The sequence below is a fragment of the Peromyscus leucopus genome, chromosome 2, assembly GCF_004664715.2.
Source record: "Peromyscus leucopus breed LL Stock chromosome 2, UCI_PerLeu_2.1, whole genome shotgun sequence".
Lineage (NCBI taxonomy): Eukaryota > Metazoa > Chordata > Mammalia > Rodentia > Cricetidae > Peromyscus > Peromyscus leucopus.
In genome coordinates, this window is record NC_051064.1 from 134,950,725 (window position 1) to 134,971,815 (window position 21,091).

Sequence of the window (21,091 nt, forward strand, 5' to 3'; positions counted from 1 at the left end):
GGTGTCAAACTCAGAATAATCCTCCAGCCTCAGTCTCCAGGCGGCTGGGAGTTCAAGTGCACACAGCCTTGCCCGGCTTGCCTGTCCGTTAATGTCTAAAATGGGTCCTGTTTCCTGGTCCACGGTCCACTTTCAGTACTCATCCACCCTGTCTTTAAGTTTCTCAGTGAATCCCCGGGGTATGACGTGGTCCTAGGTAGAGTCCGGTTTGGGATGACTCCATGAAAACTGCATGAACACTGGGAAAGGAGGCCTAATGAGGCCAAGAATAACCAAGGCATAGGAGGAAAAGACTTGCACACTGTTATATAAATGCATTTAACTCTCATCCTGGAACTGAACAGTCTGGGCCATTTTGCAGGAAAAAAAGAAAGAGAAAGTAGGGTCAACTGACTAAGGCCCAAGGACTTCCTGTGAATGATTCCCCTGCTGAAGCAGAGGTCATCTGGTCAAACACTTTCATTTTACATGTGTGGAGATGAAGCCTCAAGGGGATAAAGTGACTGTCCACGTCCCCCGCCCCCTACCCCCTGCCTCCCCCTCTCCCCCCCTCACCTCCCCACCCTTTCCAATCCTTCAGCCCATTGACCTGGAGCACTGGAGCATTGTGGTCAAATTATACAGATGGATATCAGAAAAAGTAGGATTCCTTGTGTTTATTGGCCATAAACTCTACTTTTCCCCATCATATTGAGCAGTCTAAACACACACCCTCCCCTAAGAGTTGAAGAGCCAGGCCACGAGAGCACACCACACTGTGCAGCGGCCACATTCCTCCCAGTGTTGGACTACCCACTGATCCACGCCCAGCTTCTGTGGTACCTAACAGAGGCCACACTACTTGCCTTTCCTCAAACCTTCCTCTGCTCCGCCCTCGGCTCAGGCAAATAAACTAAACTCTAAGCAGTAGTGTTGGAGCGCGGAGGCTGGACCAGGTTTTAGTCCAGCATCCAGCCTATCACCATCAAGAGCAAGATGGACATCCAGGCTCCTGCAGGAAAGAAAGCAATGATTACAAAACAGGATGGCGCAGCAGTTAAGAGCACACACTGCTCCTGCAGAGGACCTCAGTGTGGTTCCCAGCACCCACGTCGGACAGCTCACGATAGTCTAACTTCAGTTCCAGGGCGATCTGACACCTCTGACCTCCCTGGGTGCCGGCACTCATGTGCATATCATACACACACATACACACATAATTTGAAATAAATATTTAAAAATGGGATTTGAGGAGCTCTCAGAGTCTATGAGACCTTTTAAATTTCTTTTGATTACATTTATTTATATTATTTACTTTGTGTGTGCATCTCATGGTGTCCATGTGGAGGTGAGAGAACAACTTTCTTGGGTTCTCTCCTTCCATATATGGGTCCCAGGGCTGAAACTCCTCAGGTCATCAAGCTTAGCAGCAAGCACCTTTACTCACTGAACAACCTCAGTTGGGAGTGTTACTGAGGACACCATGGTTTTTTCTTTTTTTCTTTGAGACACACAGTCCAGGCTGGCTTCAAACTTGCTCTGTAGCCAAGGATGGCTTTAAACACCTAATTCTCCTGCTTGCATCTCCTAAGTGCTGGGATTACAGGGTAAGCCACCACACCTGGCTTTTATGTTGAGTAGGATGTCACTATCTTGCACAGGCTGGCTCTAAACGTCTGGGCTCAGGCATGCTCCACTGTGCCCGGTGCATTTTAAACCTTCGACCCTTACTCTGAGTCATTTCTGGGTAGTTTCAGATTTTTGAGGCCGGATAAGGCAACAGCCCCACAGTAACTCTGCCGTATGCTACAGATGAGACTCGGAAAGATTAACTGACTTCTTGATCACATAGCTCTGAGAAGAAACAGTATCCAGAATCAGCACCAGCCTGAGTGTGGGACATGAGAACTTACTTCTCTACAGCGGTCCCCTTGTACTGACCTGCTTCGCTCCTGGTGCTGGAGGCTCTGGGTGCTGCAACCACATAAAAACAGAGATTGAGTTCAAAGTGCCCCTCAAACCAGACGTGGCCAGCACTCACCCACCATTCCATCGCGACTGGACAAAGGAGGCTGGCTGACTTTGGAATCTGGGACTCAGAAGGGGGAGATGATACTTCTGGACTCACCTAAAGCGTGGGGGTGAAAGGACTCTTACAGGAGAGAGAGGAGAGAGTATTCCGGGCCAGGAATAACGACCCAGTAGAGGTTGGCAGGAAAGACAGCCTGAGAAGAGTGAGCTGATGTGACAGGAAAGGAGACAGAGTGCCTGAGGGGCTGGAGCGGCGTCTCGGCAGTCAGGAGCACTGAATGCTCTCTCCAAGGAGGCAGGTTCGATTCCCAGTGCCTACATAGTGGCTCACAACTATCTGTGACTCCAATTCCAGGGGATCAAATGCCCTTTTCTGGCCTCAAGTCGACACCAGGCACACATGCGGTACACAGACATGCCTGCAGACAAAACCCTCATACACATAAAATCAAATCTTAAATTCCTTTAGAGAGATGCGAGAGGTGAAGGCGACTCAGACTTATGAGTGGCATGATTGGTTAGTGTCGGCACGGCAGGATCTAGTCACCTGGAAGATGGGTCCCTGGGGATGCCTGTCTGGGAGTCCCTTGATTACATTAGCTGATGTGGGAAGATCCATCTTAACTGTAGTGAAGCCACCAATCTCTGGGCAGGGGATCCTGAGCTGCAGACGATGCAGACAGTAAGCTTGAGCTCTGGCATGGGTTCAGACTCTCTGCTTCCTGGCCGCAGATGTCATGTGACCAAAGGCAGCAAGCCCCTGCCGCCATGATTGCCTGACATAATGGACTGTACCCTTGAAGCATGAGCCACAGGAAACCTGAAGTTGCTTCTGCATGTGTATTTTCCCCACAGTAACAGGCCAAGACACTAAGATGAGTGAAAGCAGGCCGGGGTGGCTGCAAGGACTTGCCTCCAGCAGAGGAGAATGTGGGCTCAGGGAGGAGACTGGGTTAGAGGGAGAGTGTGAAGACATCCAGGTGAGGGGGACTCGGTGAAAGCTCGGGGTCCCAGAGAACAAGACACTGGGGGGGTCTTGGCACAGCAGCCGGGGAAGCCCCACAAATGGTCCGTCCATGTACCGCTTATTCGGAGAGGTCCAAATAGGATCCACTTGCTATCACCAGGTTCCAGACGGCTCTTAGCCGGAGAGGCCCAGGGTGAATTTCTCCTCCGGGGATTCTTCCCACTGCAAGACTGTGGGTGACAAGACAGGTGAGGACTTTCCCCAGGACCCCAGACTCGTGTTCCACTACCCCACAACCCACGTAAGTTCACCCATTTCCACCTACGAGATCTAGGGCTTCAAATGTCCACCTTTAAATCTTCCCCCAAGCCCAGTCCCTGGAGAACGAGACCAGCACACCATCACACCGCCCTTGGTCCGGTCCCAGCTGCATGGCTGGGCTTCAGGAGCCCCACTCACCGGTTGGCATGGGCGGGACGCTTGCTTGTCACAGAGGGTCACTTGGGCATGTAGGTAGAGTGTGTCACTATTCAAGAAGCGTGACAGAGTGAAGGCCAGTGTCACCTGTGTGGAGGCCCCGTTGCTCAGGTCCTGGAGCAGCCGGCCCTGGACTGGACAGCTGCAGGGAGAGGGCCTGGCATGCATCTTTGGGACCCAGGTTTGGGGCCCCAGGGGTCAACCGCAAAGTTTGGTTTCTGTCACTTTAGCTCATTCTCTGTAATTGTGGGTGTTGGGTCTCCTCTAAGAGCTAACTTTACATTGATTGTTTCATTTCATGCCCACAGCCGTATTCTGAGGGAGACCATGCTTTTGACTGCTCCCCATTTTTTAAATGTTTATTATTTTATTTTACGCCCGTCGGTATCTGGCTGTATGTGTGTTTGTACGCCACAGGAGTACAGTGCCTACAGAGGTCAGAGCGGGGTGTTGTTCCACCCCTGGAACTGGGGTTACGGATGGTGGTAACTTCATGTGGGTGCTAGGAACCCAGCCCAGGGCCTCTGCAAGAGCAGCTACTGCTTCTAACTGCCGAGCCGTCTCTCCAGCCCCGAACTTGCCTGCCCTTTCTTTTTAAACAAGGAGGAAAGGTAGGTTCAGAGAAGTTAGGTGGATCCTCAGGTTGGGAGCACAGTGTTGTTCTAGCCCGATGCTGGCCCTGCGTGGGAACCACAGACCCGCAGGAACAGAGGAAAAGCCAATTACACACAAGGGAAAATGCAGCAGTGTGTTCTGGGGCCAGACTGAGCATAAGCAGTCCTTGGTCAAACTCTGAGCCCTCTACCCTCCCTCTGAGCAGTGGAGGAAAGAATCCTTCGTGCGATTGTTTTGTGAATGGTAAACTAATGAGTAACCCACTGTGCTTCTACAAAAACTATTGTCAATATTAATGAAATGTGATATACAAGTGAGATGCCTCAATCTCCTTCCCCCCTCTCTCTCCCTCTCATTTTGAGTCAGGATCTTAGGTATGCCCAGGCTGACCTGGAATTCTCTATGTAGCTGAAGCTAGCCCTTAATTCTCAATCCCCCTGCCTCTACCTTCTGAGTGCTTAGGTTACAGGCATGCACCACCCTACCAAGTTTTTTATTTAGTTTATAATTATTTTCTTTAAATAGGGTCTTGCTGTCTTACTTGGCTAGTACCTGATACTCTAGGTAATTCCCCTGCCTCAGCCTCCCAAGTACTTGGATTTGGGGCATAGGCCACCATACCTGAAACGAACAAAACCCACTCTTCTCCTAGTGTGTTCAACACTTGACACCTCCCAAGCACTTAACTGGCCTCAGTTTCTCCTTGTGTAAGATGGGAATCAAAATACAACTATGTCGGCCGGGCGTTGGTGGCGCACGCCTTTAATCCCAGCACTCGGGAGGCAGAGCCAGGCGGATCTCTGTGAGTTCGAGGCCAGCCTGGGCTACCAAGTGAGCTCCAGGAAAGGCGCAAAGCTGCACAGAGAAACCCTGTCTCGAAAAACCAAAAAAAAAAAAAAAAAAAAAAAAAAAAAAAAAAAAATACAACTATGTCATAGTGTGCTATAAGATTTAAATTAACTGATAAGTGTGATGTGACTCAAACTACACCTGGCATGAAATAAATACTATTATTTATAAATAACTAAATTATTAGCTGTTGTTAGATATTGCATGTAATGTACTTCAATACACAGCATATATATGGCACTCTCACATGTTAATGTTATTTTTTTATTCTATCATAAGCCCTCAATAATTGTTTGAGGGAAAGAATAGAGGAAATGAATGTCGTCTATTAGCTGTGAGATCTTGAGCAGTTTTAATTTTCCCGAGCCTCAGTTTACTCATCTGTGAAATGGGGCTGAATGCATTCACTCAACAAACATTCACCGATCCCTTTTGTCCTCCCCCATTTTGTTTGCCAGGGATACAGGAAAAAATGAGAGTCTATGCTGATGGGAACAAAAAAAAGTACCTGCAAGAGTCACAGTCCAAGAGCTGGGTCCTGATTGGTCCTTACCTTCCCTTCACAAAATGATAGGTGGTCTTAGTCACTGTGTTGGAGAGATCGGTACTGGCAAAAACCTCATTAGCCACCAGGGCAAATCGGCCAGGATCACTGTTGGTGGACTTGAGGACCACATAAAGGGGCATGCCCACAGGAGCTGTACTGTTCTTGAGTGGCGTGGAGAGATGAGAGTCTGTGAAGATGCTCAGGGTGATGACAGTTTCTCCCGTGCTGGGGATGTGGATGGTGCTATGGCCAGAGAGGAACAAGAGTGAGCCCCTCACCAGGAAACCTCAGAGGGAAGGGGGTGGGTAAGGTACTTTATTCTATACAGCATGAGGACTTGAGATCCAGCCCCATAACCATGTTAAAAAGCCCAGGCACAATGGTGTGCTTGCGATCTTACTACTGGAGGGACAGGCAGACCCATAGGGCTTGAGAGTTGACCAGGCTAGCCCTATTTGGTGAGTTTGAGGCCAATGGGAGACTCTGCCTCAAAGGATAAGGGAGGGACTCTGGGATACAGCTTCCACGTGGTCACCATCTGTGGTAGGAGGGGACTTTACGGTGAAGTAGTATTTGGGGGTCACCTGTGTTCTTTCTCAGAATAAAGTCTTTTAACTCCTGGCAGAGAGGAGAGTTTGGGTCTTGGAGAACACTTAAGAGTGTCCGCCACAATCAGGAAAAGCTTTTGCTCTCTGCACCCTGGGACAGAGGTCCAGGAGAGTCGCTCTCAGGAGCAAGGTGTGTACAGAGGAATGTGAGCAGTAAGACAGGCCTGTTACAGAGCCTCCCATAACTTCAGACTCACTCAGGTCTGGTGGCTTGGGAAACAGGCTAGAATAGAGTCAAACATATTGCCCCGAGAATCTATTTCCAAGCAAAGTCTTACTTTATAGTCTGATATAAACCTATAAAATGTTCTGATTAAATAAACAAATAGGGCTTGGAGAGATGGTTCTGAGGTTAAGAGCACTGGATGCTCTCCCAGAGGACCCAAGATTGATTCCCAGCACCCACATGGTATCTCACAATGGTCTGCAACTCCAGTTGCAGGGAATCCATCGCCTTCTTCTGTCCTCTGTGGGCACCAGACACACACTTGGTGCACAGACATACATGCAGGAAAAAGACTCCTACACATAAAATAAAAATAATCCAAAATTGAGTTTAAAAATAAACAATCTGGTGTGGTAGCACACTTCTTTAATCCCGGCACTCAGGAGGCAGAGGAAGGTAGCTCTCTGTGAGTTCGAGGCCAGCTTGACAGCTAGGGCTATGTAGAGAGACCCTATCTCAAAAAAACAAAAGATAAATAAATAGATAAATAAGGTGGAGCATGATTAAGGAATACCAGAGGTTGTCCTCTGACCTACCTACACACTCACATGCACACAGACACACATGTACATGAGCTAGCACACACTGTACAAACATGAACTAAGAAAGAGAAAAGAAAAAGATGAGTCAGAAATATGGCTCAGTGGGTAAAAAGTCTCTTTCTGCCATGCCTGATGACATGAAAATAGAGACCAGACTCGTGCATGTCACCCACACGCATGATCAATAAGTATAAAAGAAAGAAAAGATGGCCGGGGAGGAGCAACCTGCTCACTTCCTCACGGAGCACATAAAAGTTGAGGTGCCACATCATAGGTCCCCAGACCTGGGCAGCTATCTGACTCCATGGCCGTTTACATAAGCAACCCATAATGCATCTCTTCCCAGAAGTATCTTGTTTCTCCCTCCGTGTAAGAGGTGCTTACATATGGTGGGCGAGCTTGAGGGCCGATTTCTCGAGAGTGTTGAGTCTTGGGCTAGATTAGAGGTAGCAATGAGAACTCAGGGGTGGCCTAGGGCCTAGCTGCAGAGACAGCTGACTGGACCTAACTCACGGAATGGAGGTCTCCTGGTAGGAGACAGGCTTGCTGACATTCACCACCAGGGGGTATGCGCAGCTGAAGTGGAGCTCTCTGAAGCCAGTGCTGGGAGAGCCAGGGAGAGCCTGTTGAAGATGCACGTCCAGAGAGTACAGGGCATGGCTGACGTTGGTCTAGAAAAGAGAGGTAGGTGAGCTGACATTACCCACAAGTCCCTGGGGTGAACACCTTCTCCCATCCTCTCTGGCAACAAGGTGTTTGTTTGAATAAAAGCAGTAGCTGAAGTTCTTTGAGCTTGGTTCTGTGGCTTGAACACAGCTCTCCCTTATGGGCCCCACTTATAAAAGAGTAAAATAAGGCTCAGAGAGGCTAAAGGACATCCAAAGCAAGTGACTGACAGATTGACTCTAGGGTCCATCACTTTAACCCCCCATGCCGTGGTTCTAAGATTCTTTTCTTGAGATGGGGCCTCACGTAGACTAGGCTGGTTTTTGTGACTATGTAGCTGAGGATGGTCTTGAACCCCTGACCTGCCTGGTTCCCCCTCCCAGTGCCAAGGTTAACAGCTTGTGTCACAGTGCCCAATTTATACAGTGCTGGGGACTGAACTGAGAGTCGCCAACGGAGGTTCTTACTCCATGGTTCTTAAATGTTAATAGTTATTTTATCTTACTTTATTTTCAAACAGGGCGCCATGTAGCCCAAACTAGTCTCCAACTATGTAGCCAAGGATGGCCTTGAACCCTCTCCTGCCTCTGCTTCCCGAGTGCTGAGCTTATCTGCACGCACCACCACATCTGGGCTGTTTTTCTTTTTGGTGTGGTAGTGTGGTTGTTGTTTTGAGAGAACATTTTAAAGGCTTATTTTATTTTGAAAACCATGCACATGTGTGTATCTCTCTACCGGTATGTGCTTGACAGTGCAGGTCCCTGAAGAGGACAGAAGAGGGCAACATGTTCTCTGAAGCTGGATTTTAAACAGCTGTGAGCTGCTGGCGCTGGTGTTGGAAGAGCTCAGGTTCTCTGTAATGTGGACTCTTAACTGCTGAACCATCTCTCCAGTCCAGGGAGAGCGTTTGCTCCGTAGCCCAGGCTATCCTGAGACTTGCAATCCTCTTGCCTCAGCTTTCTGAATTCTGGGATTATAGGTGTCAATTTGCATTTTGGAATCTCTTGGGAAAGAAGTAGGATCACTGAGCTGTTAAGAATTCTAAGTCTGGGGGCTGGAGAGAGGGCTCAGCGGTTAAGAGCACTGACTGCTCTTCCAGAGGGTCCAGGTTCAGTTCCCAGCATCTACATGGCAGCTCACACTGTCTGTAACTCCAGTTCCAGGGGACCTGACACCTTCACACAGACATACAGGCAGGCAAAACATCAATGCACATAAAATAAATTATTAAAAAAAAAAAGAATTCTAAGTCTGGCCAGCTGGTGGTGGCACACAACTTTAATTCCAGCACTCTGGAGGCAGAGGCAAGTGGATCTCTGTGAGGTCAAGGCCAGCCTGGTCTACAGAGTGAGTTCCAGGACAGCCAAGGCTACACAATGAAACACTGTCTTGAAAAACCAAAAGGAAGAAAAGAAGGAAGGAAGAATTCTAAGTCTGAGTTAGGAGTAATGATATATGTCTTAAATCTCATCATGGGGAGGCAGAGGCCAACCTGGTCTACATAGAGAGTTCCAGGATACCTAGGGCCAAAAAAAAAAAAAAAAAAAAAATGTTCTAAGTCTGGACAGGGTGTGGTGGCACACACTCTTAGTTCCAGCACTGGGAGGCAGAGGTAGGTGGATCTCTGTGAGTTTCAGCCAGCCTGGGCTACAGAGTGAGTTCTGTACCAGCCAAGGCTACATAGTGAGACTGTCTCTAAATAAATAAATAAATTTTGAAAAAGAATTCCAGCTTCTAGGACTGGGAATGTATCTCAATTTTAGAGTGTTTGCCTAGCACACATTAAGTCTCCCTAGCACTGGAATGAAAGAAAGAGAGAGACAGAGAGAGAAAGAAAGAGAAGAAAGAGATGAGTTCTGACCAAGAGATCTGGGGCTTTAGGCACACTGTTGTTATTTGCGGGCATTCTACTATTTATGTGAGTTATGTTTTGCTTATAAAACTAGTCTCTGTATGCTGGTGCAAGCATGCAGTCCCAGGATTCACAAGGCTGAGGCAGAAGGATTACCTCAAGTTCATACTGCAATTTGAGAAAATCCCTTAACTTCTATGAGCCATGGATTACTCGTCTTAATGAGAGCCTCTCAAGATTAGAACCATTAAAAATGAATTGATAGGCATGGCATTTGGCCAGAAATCAATAAATAACTGTTTGTGGTTGTTATTTTACAGTGTTTCATGACTGACGGTTTGGGAACCTATACCCTAGTCCAGCAAACACAGCACGTGTAAAGGCATTCCCATTCTGGGGACAGCTTGGCCCTTTTCTTCAGCAAGATGGTGCTTTGAGTCCACCCAAGTCAATAGTTACCCAGCCTCTCCCGTCCCAGTCCCGCCCCCAAGCTTCTTAGCCCCGCCCCATAGCTTCCCAGTCCCGCCCCCACAGCTTTCCCCTTTCCCTTGTGGGTCAGCTTACAGAGATGTGGAGTCCACAAGTTCCTTCCTTCTTCTCCAACTGAAAGACCTGGACCCGGCGACCCTGTTCTATGGTATTGATATTAAAACACCTGGAGAAGGCATCGTCCTTCAGGACCCAGTGGTGAGTCTTCAGGAAGCAGCTCCTCAGAGCCACCTCAATGTCCTGTGGTCTGCAGCGCAGGGTCCCTATATCCCTGGATAGTTCTGCAGGGAAACAAGAGTCAGGGGCAGGGTCTCCTGAGGAACCTGGGATGATGCCATGAGAAGGAATACTATTTCTCAGGCGGGTGAAGAGGAGAGGCAATATTGGTCCAACTCATAAAGACTCCCTTAAACACAGCCAGCAAAATGGCTCAGTAGGCAAAGGATTGTGGTGGAGACCTGAGTTCAATTCCCAGATCCTCCATAAAGGTGGAAGGAAAGAACTGACTTCACAAAGTTGTCCTCTGACCTCCACATGTACACCATGGTTTGTGTGCCCCTTGATACACACACACACACACACACACACACACACACACACACACACACCATGCACACACAATAGTTGTAAAAATTGTAAACATATCTGGGTATGGTAGTGCATGTCTTTTATCCCAGCACTCAGGAGACAGAGGCAGGAGGAATTCCGTGAGTTTGAGGCCAACCTGGTCTACAGAATGAGTTCAAGGACAGCCAGGACTACATAGAAAAACCCTTCTCAAAACATATATATATACAGATTCTCACACAAGTGGATCCCAAGGGCCATCCCTTGTGTTTTGGGATCCTGATTCCTGGCCCTCACAGGGCCTTCGAGTCTCTTCTCCAGGTATTACTGCCCGGGTCTCAGAGCTCTTGTGGGGGCTGGGAATGCAGCTTCATTGGCAGAGATCCCGCCTGGCATAATTTGGTCCCCGTGCCACATAGATAGGGCATGACGGCAGATGCCTATAATCCCAGAATTTAGGAGGCAGAAGCAGGAGGATCAGGAGCTGAAGCGCATCTTTGGTGACCAGAGCGTTCTGGACTAAGAGACCTTGACTCAACAACCAAGTTTGGAAGGTGAGGCTGCTGTCTCGGAGCCAGGTGGACTGAGAGTTGGGCCAGTGGATAGAGGACTAGAAGAAGTCCAGAGGCAGAGCCGGAAAGGTAAGAAGAAAAGAAGGAGGTGTTCCTGCCACACTCTTCAACTTTAAGTCCCCAGGGAACCAAGGAAGCCTGGCCTGAGCCTCAATGAAACAGCTTTACTTTGGTGAAGGCAACTGGTGTCTCTAATTTGTCTGGCAAGATTGGGTTTTTGAGGGGTTAATTTGTTTATTCTCCAATTTTTCTCTCATCCCAAGCTGGAAACTAGACACTGGTGTGTCTGTGTGTGTGTGTGTGTGTGTGTGTGTGTGTGTGTGTACAAAGCCGGGCATGCCATACATGCATGCAATCCCCATTAGTATCTGGACAGTAGTTCAAGTCCTGGGCGCTGGGGCTGGAGCTGGGGTTGGGACAGGATGGACCCTGTCATCTGCTCAGCCACCTCTGGATCGACTCATCCCATACTCATGTCTCACCATCTCCTTTGGTCAGGGTTCCTCTGGGCCTTCTCAGAGTTCCATGACCTCACTAGCGCCTGCCACTGTTTATCTGGTTTGTTCACGTGTGTGATTCATGTTATTTACATGCATGCACATAAAATTAAAATAAAGGAGAAAGTGAAGAAGAAGCGAAAGAGGGAGAAGAAGACGAGGAGGAAGAGAAGGAAGAAGAAGACGAGGAGGAAGAAGAAGAGGAAGCAACAGCAGCAGCAGTAGACTTCTAGAATGATTATTCAGACTTACCCAGGTGGGAATAGTAGCTACCATTGCACATACAACCTCTGGTGCTATCCGGATACTCATCCAAAGCACAGGCACCACCATCCACACCACTACTCTGGCTAGAGTTTGGGGGTGCTGGATTGGTCCCAGCCATAGTGGAGGATTTGGTTGTCTCTGAGGACCTAAGAATAACAGCTGTGGTTGTGGGGGTTGTTGCTGGGGATGGGGGTACAGTTTCAGTGTCCTTTCCCTGAATCTCAGTTGTTGCTGTGTCTAGAACAGTGGTCCCCGGGGTGGTGGCTGTGGATGGTGAAGAGGTGATTATAACTGTCATAGTTGTCATGGATAAAGGTTTGTTTGTGTCACTGACAGTGTCCAGTGTGGATGAGGGTGGAGTTAAAGCTGACTTCTCAGGAACAGAGGGTGTCCCGGTTCCAGATGATGAGATAGCATCCTCTGGGGTGCTTAATGCCATTGAAGGTGTTGTCAGGGTCCTATCTGTGTCCCCGGGGCTTGGGGACACTGATGATCCCATTCCAGTGTTGGTGGACTTTGGTGGTGATGTGGTTGTCTCTGGAGTCATGCTAACATCAGAGGCCGTCTGTGCTGGCTGGGAAGGTGTCTGTGTGACTGTGCTGTGGTGTGTGTCTGGTGGCTTGCTGGTTGTGGATGTTGTTTCTGGGGATGAGGGTACAGTTTCAGTGTCCTTTCCCTGAATCTCAGTTGTTGCTGTGTCTAGAACAGTGGTCCCCGGGGTGGTGGCTGTGGATGGTGAAGAGGTGGTTGTAACTGTCATAGTTGTCATGGATAAAGGTTTGTTTGTGTCACTGACAGTGTCCAGTGTGGATGAGGGTGGAGTTAAAGCTGACTTCTCAGGAACAGAGGGTGTCCCGGTTCCAGATGATGAGATAGCATCCTCTGGGGTGCTTAATGCCATTGAAGGTGTTGTCAGGGTCCTATCTGTGTCCCCGGGGCTTGGGGACACTGATGATCCCATTCCAGTGTTGGTGGACTTTGGTGGTGATGTGGTTGTCTCTGGAGTCATGCTAACATCAGAGGCCGTCTGTGCTGGCTGGGAAGGTGTCAGTGTGACTGTGCTGTGGTGTGTGTCTGGTGGCTTGCTGGTTGTGGGGGTTGTTTCTGGGGATGGGGGTACAGTTGCAGTGTCCTTTTCCTGAATCTCAGTTGTTGCTGTGTCTAGAACAGTGGTCCCCAGGGTGGTGGCTGTGGATGGTGAGGAGGTGATTGTAACTGTCATAGTTGTCATGGATAAAGGTTTGTTTGTGTCACTGACAGTGTCCAGTGTGGATGAGGGTGGAGTTTGACTCAGTTGTGGGGTCTCAGCTGAAGTGGCCAAGCTGAATAAAACTGTGGTTTGGGGTGTTCCTATCGATTCCTTTCCTGTAGAGGTCACCGTGGAATCTGACAGTGACATGTCATTAGTGATTGTCATGACAGGTGTGTGTACCGTTGGTGTCGTCTCCTCAGTGGGCCCTGTTATACTTCTGCTCTGGGGGGCTGCTGGAAGAGTAGATGATGTCATCTGATCTTGGGACTTAGATGTGGATGTTTTGGTCACTGAGGGACTGTTGGGTTCTTCTTTGGAGTTTTGGCCTTTCATATTGTGAGGCAGACTTGAACTTGTAGATGGGCAGGACAGTTTCCCATTAAGCAGAGGACCACTTGTGGAGGATGAGTCTGAGGCTAGCACCCAGACTGAAGCTCTGCCTGTAAAAATGACAACAGCAATAAAAATAAAGTCACCCACCTGCCGTTCCTTCCTCTTCTCCGATGCCCAGGCTCCTAGTCTCCTGCTGAGGAGATCTAATAACAATAACGGCAACAGCATAGGGAGTCTCCACATCAGGCCCACCCTCGCCATGTGCCAGCTCTACCCCTGATGGTGTTCCGATGCTGGCTGGAGAGTCTACCGCTGCCGCCTTCCCAAGTGCCTTCTAAACCCTGGCTAGCTCTCACTCATCAAAGAAGCGTTTGATGCAGCACATGGACACCATTTCAGAAAGCCACAACTGGTCAAACTGCAGAGAAGTGGCCTTGGAGTGCCCGCTCCCTGTTGGTGCATCTGTAACACACCCCCTTCGCCCAAGGTTCCGAGAGGTGGGGTGGGAAGACCTTAAGTGCTGGACGACTAAGATGTCTGCTCCGAGATAGCGCCTTCCAAAAAGCAGAAAGAGCACACAGAGTGAATGAGCAGAGGCCTGGGAGGAGCTGGGGGAAGGGGAGGGGATAGATTAAATTCTCAAATAATTAAGAAAACTATTACTTTTTTTTAACTGCTTCGTGCCAGAGAAGAGAGAGTTTGTAACCCTGCAGGGCACTGTCTCATTGTCTCATTCAGTTAACATCTGCTCTAGGGTGGGTGAGAATCCAGTTAGCAAAAAATGGAAACCAATTATGCTTTATTTTTCCAGTGCTGGGGGTCAAGTTCAAGGCCTTGTGTATATTGGGTGAGTGCTTTTCTTTCTCTCTCTCTTTCTTTCTTTCTTTTTTTTTTGGTTGAGATAGAGTCTCACTAGGAATCCCTATCCTGTAACCTGAACTGGCCTGGGATCTGTGGCCACCCTCTTGCCTCTGCCTCCTAAATTCTGGGGTTATAAGTACTTGGCACCATGCCCAGCTTTATTGGTTGTTGTTCTCCTTTTTTTTTTTTTTTTTTTTTTTTTGAGACAGGGTTTCTCTGTGTAGCTTTGCGCCTTTCCTGGATCTCGCTCTGTAGACCAGGCTGGCCTCGAACTCAGAGAGATCCGCCTGCCTCTGCCTCCTGAGTGCTGGGATTAAAGGCGTGCGCCACCACACCACCGGGCAGGTTGTTCTTATAGCTTGAACTCACCTCCAACTTTCCCTACATAACCGAGGGTGACCTTGAACTTTTTGTTCCGCCAGCCTCCACCCTCCCAGTCCTGAGATTATCAGTGGGTGCCAATCACACATCTTGCTTTATTTTCTTATTTTAATTATTTTTTTTTTAAAAAAACTTACTCAGTGTGTGTATGTGTGTGGGTGCCCCTGCACATGCGTGCCGTAGTGAGCATGTGGAAGTCAGAAGGACACCTTGCAGGAGCTGGTCCCCTCCCCCTAACATATGTACATGGGCTCTTGGGTTTGAACTCAGGTTATCAGGCTAGGTGGCAATGATTTATCCACTGAACCATCTCCCCAGCCAACTCCTACTTTGTATTTAGTTATTTATTTATGTATCATTTGAGACAGGGTCTCTCTATGTAGCCCTGGCTGGCTTTAAACTCTCTATGTAGACCAGGCTGAGCCTCAAACTCATAGAAATCCACCCACCCTTGCCTCCTGAGTGCTGGGATGGAAGTTGTGTGTCACCACACCTGACTTTTGTGTGTGTGTATTGGTGTTTTCCTATATGTATCTGCACCATGTGTGTGTCATGCCCTGGGAAACGAGAAAGGGGCATTGGAAGCCCTGGAACTGGAGATACAGACAGTTGTGAGCCACCATGTGGGTGCTGGGAACCAAATCCGGGTCTTCTCCAAGAGCAGCAGTGATCTATGGCTGAGCTGTCTCTCCAGCCCTATTTTGTGCTGGATTTATTTCCTTGCTTATTGTATAAGTGTGTTTTACCTGCCTATGTGTTTGTGCAACAAATGTGTGCCTGGCTGGTGCCCTTGGAGGTCAAAAGGGGATGTCAGCTCCCCTGAGACTAGAGATACAGGCAGCCGCGGGTGCTAGGAACTGAACCCAGGTCCTCTGGAAGAGCAGCCCCCATGCTTACAACCACTGAGCCATCTCTCCAGCCTCATTCTCCAGCCCTGCTGTGGTTTTTTTTTTGTTGTTGTTTGTTTTTGGATTGTTGTTTGTTTGTTTCATGTGTATAGATGTTTTGCTTGCATGCACCGTGTATATGTCTGGTGCCCATGGAGACCAGGAAAGGATGTTGGATCACCTGAACTGAAGTTACAGATGTTTGTGAACCACCAAGTGGGTGCTGAGAATCAAACTCAGGTCCTTTACAAGAGCAGCCAGTGCTCTAAACTGCTAAGCCATCTCTTTAGCCTCGTATTTTGTATTCAGGGCTAGCCTTGAACTCACTGTGAGCCCAGGGTGGCCTTAAATTCCCAATTGTCTCACTCAACTCTTTCTTTTGCTCTTATGTATTTTAGGCTGGCCAGACCTTGAACTCCTGATCATCCTGCATCTACCTCCTGAGTGCCCCCCAAGACTGGCTTTTGTTGTTTGATTTCCTGGTGTCTTGTTTGAACTTAGTTAAACTAGTGTGCTGTGTAATATTTGTGTTCTGACAACTAAAGCCTACCTTGAGATCAGAGGGTGGAGCTAGCTACTAGTTAATCATAGACACCAGGCATGATGGCACATATCTTTAATCCCAGCACTTGGGAGGCTCGCGCCTTTGATCCCAGCACAATCAGGAGGTGGAGACAGGATCTCGGGTCCATTTGGTCTGAGGATTCATAGAGGTAAGAAGTCTCTAGTGGCTGCTGCTCTGCTTCTCTGATCTTTCAGGTTATTACCCCAATATCTCACTCCTGGTTTTAACTGATAAGACTAATTAGGATCACATTTCACTAGTGGCTCAGTGGTTAAGAGCACTGGTTACTTTTACAAAACATCTAAATTCAGTTCCAAACACCTGCATGGTGGTTCACAACCATCTATAACTCTAGTTATAGGAGAGCTGACACCCTCTTCTGAATTCTAAGGGCAACAGGCACACATGTGTACATACATACATACCTTCAGGCAAACACTCATACACATTAAATAAATAAATAAATCTAAAACTAAAGTAACATGGGGGTTGGGGAGACAGTTTAGCCATGAAGAGCACTTTCTGTTCTTGCAGAAGACTTGGATTTTGGTTTTCAGTACTCGTGTGGTGGCTCACAACTGTCTGGAGCTCCAGTTCCAGAAGATCTGATGTCCTCTCCTGGCCTCCAAGGGTGCCAGGCTCTCATGTGGTACACAGACATTCATTCATGCAAAATATCCACCCCCACACAATTCAAAACAAAAATGAGATATAAACTAAATAAAGATACAACAGTGTTGTGCACCATAATAAAATGAAAGCAGGCTGGGGACACAGGTCAATCAATGGCAGAAAGTTTTTTGTTTGTTTGTTTGTTTTTTGCAAACTTGAGGCCTTGGCTTCAATCCTTAGGACCATACACCAGTGGTTCTCAACCTTCCTAAGACTGTGAGCCTCTAACATAAAATTATTTTCATTGCTACTTCATACCTGTAATTTTGTTATTGTTATGAATCATAATGTAAATATCAGTGTTTTCTGATGGTCTTAGGTGGCCCCTGTGAAGGGTTGTTTGTCCCTCTAAGGGGTCAGGACCCATGAGTTGAGAATGCTAACATACACAAAAAGCCAGATGTGGTAGCAGATGCCGGTGATCTGGTGCCTGGGAAGCAGAAGAGAAGAACCTTGCAGCAAGTTAGAGTCAGCCAGGGCTACATAGCAAGACCGTGTGTCAAAAAACAAAACACAACCAAACCCCCAACAACCTACGCTGAGAACATGGTATAAGCCTTCAATCCCAGCATGGGGAGGTAGAGGCAAGCAGATCTCTGTAAGTTCAAGGCCAGCCTGATCTACATAGGGACCCTGTCTCAAACAAACAAAGCAAAACCTCCAACAATTTTACTTCTTAAATTTTTTTTTTTTCAAAGCAGCATTGGTAAGATGGTTTATCAGGTAAAGGTGCTTGTCACATAGAGCCGGCTACCTGAGTTTAATTCCTGGATCCCAGTCAAAGAGTCACTCCTGAGGTTTGTTATCTGACTTCCATCACTGTGGTGCACTCCCACCCTAACACACACACACACACACACACACACACACACACACACACACACACACGGTGGGGAATGAATGATAACGATAGTAATAACAATATTTTTTAAAAAGCATATCACCTGATAAACTTCCATAACTGAGCCATGGTGCTCTCTCTCTCTCTCTCTCTCTCTCTCTCTCTCTCTCTCTCTCTTTCTCTCTCTCTCTCTCTCTCTCTCTCACACACACACACACACACACACACACACACTGATAATAAAAATAAACTTGTTTGAAAGCACTGGGGGCTACGGATGCTCTTGACATCTTTCACTCTCACTGGTCTAGAGCAGAGTGACCCGCTGTTTTATTTCTACATACCAGATCATGGAAACTGAGGCTGAAACAGGTCAAAGGCCACACCCCCCAAGGAAATGGTGATGCTGCACTTGACAGTAGACCACCAGCCCCCTCAGTCTGTTTTCTCAACTGAACGGTGAAGCCTTACAAAAACATCACTTGATTTCCAAGGCTGAGCTGGCCGCTCTCCCTTGGGAGGAAAGCCCTCACACATACACTGAACTGGGTCCCCAGGAAACCTTGTTCTTTCCCCTGGGCAATGGGCAGAAACAGGCCTTCACCTGATGCCCTGCTCTAGATTCCTAGCAGAGGGCTGATTCAGAGGACGGGAGGTGACCTAGCATGGCCGAAGCATTCCTTCCCATCAGTATGCTGAAGAGTCACTGGCCTTGGCCTGACCCCCTCGCCTGCTTGTGTCCGTCCCTCCTGTACGCTAACATCTTCCTCCTGTACAGAGCTGAGGGGTCATAATAGGGTGACAGCCGCCTGGAACGCTTGCAAAGAATAGGGAGGCTTGGGAAGGGGACTGGTTCTAGTATTTATTTCTTGTGTGACCCTGTGGAAGCCCATCCCTTGCTCTGTTCTCCATGTCCCACTTAGTGAGTATACTTGGCTCACTATTAGAGGAGGCACAAAAGCCCAGACTAGCAGGGCAGGTGGCCTGTTTTTATTTGCAAGGAGGGTTAGCTCCATCGGCTTGGACAGCATGCTTTGTTTTCTTTTTTCTTTTGGATTGTTTGAGACAGGGTAGTCAAGGCTAACCTTGAAATCCAGATCCTCCCCTTCCCCAGGGCTGGGATCACAGGCATGTACTACCACACCTGATCTGACTTTATTCTTTTTCTAAGTGGTCAACCAGTCGCTCTGCCCCTCTGCATGCATCTTTTCCCTCTGGTTTATCATGCTGAGCTGCCTTTCTGCGACCAGCGCAGCTCCATGCCGTCTTTCGGTTGGCTGGTTTACTTCTGTATCACTGCTAACACAGCATCAGCCTACTGTCTCTTTAAAGGAAGTGTCAGTACTTGGTAGGCTACATCTCCCCTCACCTCTACCCCTAGTCTCCCATTCTGTCCTTCAAAAACTTGAGGGGGTGGTGGGAGGGCTGGAGCGATAGCTCACAGTTCAAAGCACTTTCTGCTCTTCCAGAGGACCCAACTGCCATTCCTAATGCCCATGCTGCATGGCTGACAATGGCCTGTAACTCTGGCTCCAGGGGCTCTGACACTTTGGGAAGAGTTTGGGCTTTCAGTGGGCTGAGGGCCCAGGGCTTTGGACCCTGCCACCTCCCCTACACTTCCCTCTTCTCTCTACGGTCTGATGCCTGGCCCTTCCACCTCCTTGGGGCTGGGGCTACAAGCATGCGCCACCACACTTGACCTGACTTCATGCTTTCTCCAAGGGGTCAAGCTCTTCAGGCTTCACACACACACACACACACACACACACACACCACGACGCACAATATTGTGGATGTTATTGGCCTTTTTTCTTTCATGTTTTTATTACTTTTTTTCCTTTTTGGATTCTTTTGAGACTGTAGCCTAGGCAGACCTTGAGTTTCTGATCCTCCTGCCTCCACTCCCCAAGTGCTGGGATTACAGGTCTGTGCTACCAAAGTCAGCTTCCTTCTGTCCTTCTCCATAAGAACAGGAGTCAGTTTTAGACTACGAGCCCTGATTGGGATTTTAGTTGGAAATAGGCTGAAATTTCAAATTTGGTGAAAATCTTCCTGGTCATTGAGATTCCCTGCTTTTAGCAATGGAGTGTGACCTAGACTCTGGAGTCAGACCTGGGGACAATCCCTACTGTGTGATTGGGAGGACACGGAAATCCACACGTGACTCTGAGCCCCGGTTTCTAGCACTGCAAGCTAACAATGCCTACTTCCCTGTGACCCTGGGCGTCTTAAGGCAACGGATGCCTTCACAGAGTGCTTGGCACAGGCGGGCAGGCCTGGCGTGGAACCTGCTGCTGGAATCATTGCTCTCCTACCCCGCTGCTGCTTCTTCCACACTTACTGAAGTGTGCTTCTTCCTGGCTTTATCGAAGAGGTTCCTGTCCCTGGTCAAAGTCATAGCCCTGGCGAGCTGCTGACACACAGCGTCTTTCGTGTACCTTCCCTCATACTGACCTAGGAACTCACAACCCAGATGCCTTCCTTGCTCAAACTGTGAGGCATCAGACGGCTGATCTTGTTAGAGAAGGGCAAAGCCCCAAGGTCGGAACACCTGAGCCCTCAGCCTGCTGAAAGCCCAAACTATTAACCCGCCACACATGGGAAGGATAGACAGAAAGACAGACGAGCAGACAGATGAGACGGAGCAGGCAGGCAGGCAAAGATAGCGCTCTGGAAGGGATGCATGAGGCTAGAGGGGCAGAGGTCATTCTCTCTTTAAAACTCCCGGGTGCCTCTACCCTGTAGACAGCTGAAGGGGGTAGTTAGGGAGTGGCCGAGCTTCCCTTAGCGACCGGAGAGGTATTACCTGGGTTTCTGAGCATTTTCTTCCTCTCTCAGCCAGTCAGAAAAGCAGCCACACGGGGAGGACAGAAAGGGTGTTTGTTGGGTACTCACTGGGCAGGTTGAAGACTCTGTCCCTACTTAGGAGCAGCAGCAGCAGCAGCAGCCAGTGACTGCCCATGCCTGTGCTGATGGATGGTCCTGGGGGTGTTAGGAAGGAGCTCTGGCCCGAACACAGGGACAGACTGCAAGACAGCATGGTACCCTTGTCACCAGTGCCACCTCTCTGCCTGCCGAGCACTCTACCCACTCTGTTGTCCTCACTCCCTGTGGGCCTCAGGGGGCTTTTTAGAGTCAGAGCCAATACTGATGCGGAGTCAGGGGCGGGATGGGGGCGGAGGAGGCAGTGTTTCCCATCAGCTGCAATCAGAGGACCTCTGGGGACTGCAGTTCCAACGAGTGAGTATCCCCAGGGCCCCTAGTTGTCAGCCTTTCCTGAACAGCAGGGCAGAACTCTGGGCCACACAGCTTCCCGGTCACCACCAGCAGAGTATCTGAGTGTCAGGGACTTTGGTCTTCCACCTTCTGGGTTTCCAGTTGACACTCGAGAATCCAGATCTTCTGCCTGAGCTGATCCAGTTTTTTTCTGCGGTGATTTGAATCAGATCCTATAGGTTCATCTATTAGAATGCTGAGTCCCCAGTTGGTGGAACGTTTGGGAAAGATTAGGAGGTGTGGCCTTGTTGGGGGAGGTGGGTTGCTGAGGG

General features: G+C 48.7%; 1 protein-coding gene across 1 annotated transcript; it reads right to left on the reverse strand.

Annotated features, from left to right (window-relative positions):
* Window positions 1-938: 938 nt before the first annotated feature.
* LOC114706006 (mucin-2-like) lies at window positions 939-13,150 on the reverse strand. The gene is made up of 9 exons (XM_028888220.1): window positions 12,279-13,150; window positions 11,737-11,924; window positions 9,924-10,129; window positions 7,355-7,512; window positions 5,472-5,708; window positions 3,437-3,596; window positions 3,093-3,207; window positions 1,921-1,953; window positions 939-991 (listed from the first exon to the last, which is right to left on the reverse strand). Exons 1-9 carry the CDS (start codon window positions 13,148-13,150, stop codon window positions 939-941), a joined length of 2,022 nt encoding a protein of 673 aa, XP_028744053.1.
* Between the last annotated feature and the right edge of the window lie 7,941 nt (window positions 13,151-21,091).

What these genes read in the sequence shown, in the direction of transcription:
- LOC114706006 (XM_028888220.1), bottom strand. Translation starts at nt 13,150, where the DNA reads ATGTCACTGTCAGATTCCACGGTGACCTCTACAGGAAAGGAATCGATA. An exon ending in ATGACTCCAGAGACAACCAC is followed by an intron (nt 11,925 to 12,278) that starts ATCACCACCAAA and finishes CCCAGCAACAAC; the next exon opens with CCCCACAACCACAGCTGTTA. An exon ending in CGTCCCGCCCATGCCAACCG is followed by an intron (nt 3,208 to 3,436) that starts GTGAGTGGGGCT and finishes TGTCACCCACAG; the next exon opens with TCTTGCAGTGGGAAGAATCC.